The 1,550-nt window shown below is 39.1% G+C and overlaps 1 protein-coding gene across 1 annotated transcript; it reads left to right on the top strand.

Moving 5' to 3' along the window:
* Window positions 1–6: 6 nt before the first annotated feature.
* On the top strand, window positions 7–1,162 carry LOC106317095 (zinc finger BED domain-containing protein DAYSLEEPER-like). Its single transcript, XM_013754952.1, has 2 exons — window positions 7–699; window positions 845–1,162. The coding sequence occupies exons 1-2, from the start codon at window positions 76–78 to the stop codon at window positions 1,046–1,048; spliced, it is 828 nt and encodes a 275-aa protein (XP_013610406.1). The 5' UTR covers window positions 7–75; the 3' UTR covers window positions 1,049–1,162.
* The last annotated feature ends 388 nt before the right edge of the window (window positions 1,163–1,550 follow it).

Raw genomic sequence — 1,550 nt, 5'->3', positions numbered from 1 at the left:
TCAGTGATTGGTGAAGCTCTAGAGAAGATTAGGGACAGTGTGAAGTTTGTAAAAGGTTCAGAGTCTAGGGAAAAGATGTTTGAAGCTTGTGTGGAAACCGTTGGGATTCAGAATAAGAACAATGCTAGTCTTATTTTGGATGTGGCAACGAGGTGGAACTCGACATTCTTAATGTTGTCTAGAGCTATTGACTTTAAGGATGCATTGCGTAATCTCTCTGAAGTTGAGCCAAGCTACAAGTGTTTTCCTTCAGATTTGGAATGGTCAAGAGGAGCACTCATCAGTGAGTTCTTGTCTCCATTTTCTGAGATGACAAACCTGATTTCAGGCTCCTCTTACCCTACTGCGAACTTGTATTTTATGCAAGTGTGGAAAATAGAGAGTTGCCTGAGACATCATGCGACTTCAGAAGATGATACAATACGTGAGATGGTGAAGATCATGAAGCTAAAATTCGACAAGTACTGGGATGACTACAGTGATATACTTGCAATTGCTGCAGTCTTGGATCCAAGGTTGAAGTTCAAGTGCTTAGAGTATTGTTATACCACTCTAAACCCGTCAACAAGCAAGGCTAAGATGGATCATATCCGTAAGAAGATGGAGAAGCTATTTGGAGTGTATAAGAAGAGTACTAAGACCAGTACTGCAACCACTTCAGAAACCACAATGGAGAATAGTCTTCCTGCTGGTTATGGGGTAAGTAGTCAAGCTATAGTCACTGGTTTGTAATTACCTAAAGTTCTAAGCTTAGTTGATTCTGTTATGAGTAGATTCTAAGCTTAGTTGATTATGTTTGGTACTTGGTTTGCTATTAATCACCTTTTTAATGTTTATACTGCAGGGGTTTTATGCATTCATTACTCAAAATGCAGGAGAAGGAAAATCAGCTTTAGACGTTTACTTGGCTGAACCGGCCATGGATATGGTTGCCTTTCCGCAACTAGATGTCTTGGAATATTGGAAAAACAATAAAGCTCGGTTTAAGGAGTTGTCTCGTATGGCGTGTGATGTTCTTTGTATCCCCATTACAACTGTATCTTCATAGTCTTCTTTTAGTGCTGGAAGCCGGGTCCTTACCAAGTACAGGAGCCGACTACTACCATCCAATGTACAAGCTCTCATCTGTACAAGAAACTGGCTACGCGGCTTTGAACCGATGAGTAAGTCGTCTCATCTGTACAAGCTCTCATCTGTTAGGGGACTACTAATTTTGATAGCTAACAATGATATCTGTACAAGCTCGGTTTTAGGGCAGTAGGGTTGTTCTGAACACTGATATTCAATTAGCTTGTTTGGTTTTATTGCTCAGCTTTATTGCTTGACAGTTTAAGTAGAGTCGCTCTCATTTGTTTAAGTAAAGTCATTTTTGTTATATTATATATGATATGGTCATCATCGATTCTTGACTTCTTGTTGATATCATTATATGTTTGGTGATTCTGAAGATGAAAATGAAGAGAATGAAGGTGAATATGAAGAAGAAGAATAAGAAGATGGTGGAAGAAAGAAGGTGGTGACCAAGTGAAGAAATGAAACTCTCTTTGTTA

This window comes from Brassica oleracea, chromosome C9 (assembly GCF_000695525.1).
Source record: "Brassica oleracea var. oleracea cultivar TO1000 chromosome C9, BOL, whole genome shotgun sequence".
NCBI lineage: Eukaryota > Viridiplantae > Streptophyta > Magnoliopsida > Brassicales > Brassicaceae > Brassica > Brassica oleracea.
Note: the sequence above shows the minus strand (reverse complement) of the source record. Positions and strands in the feature narration are given on the sequence as shown.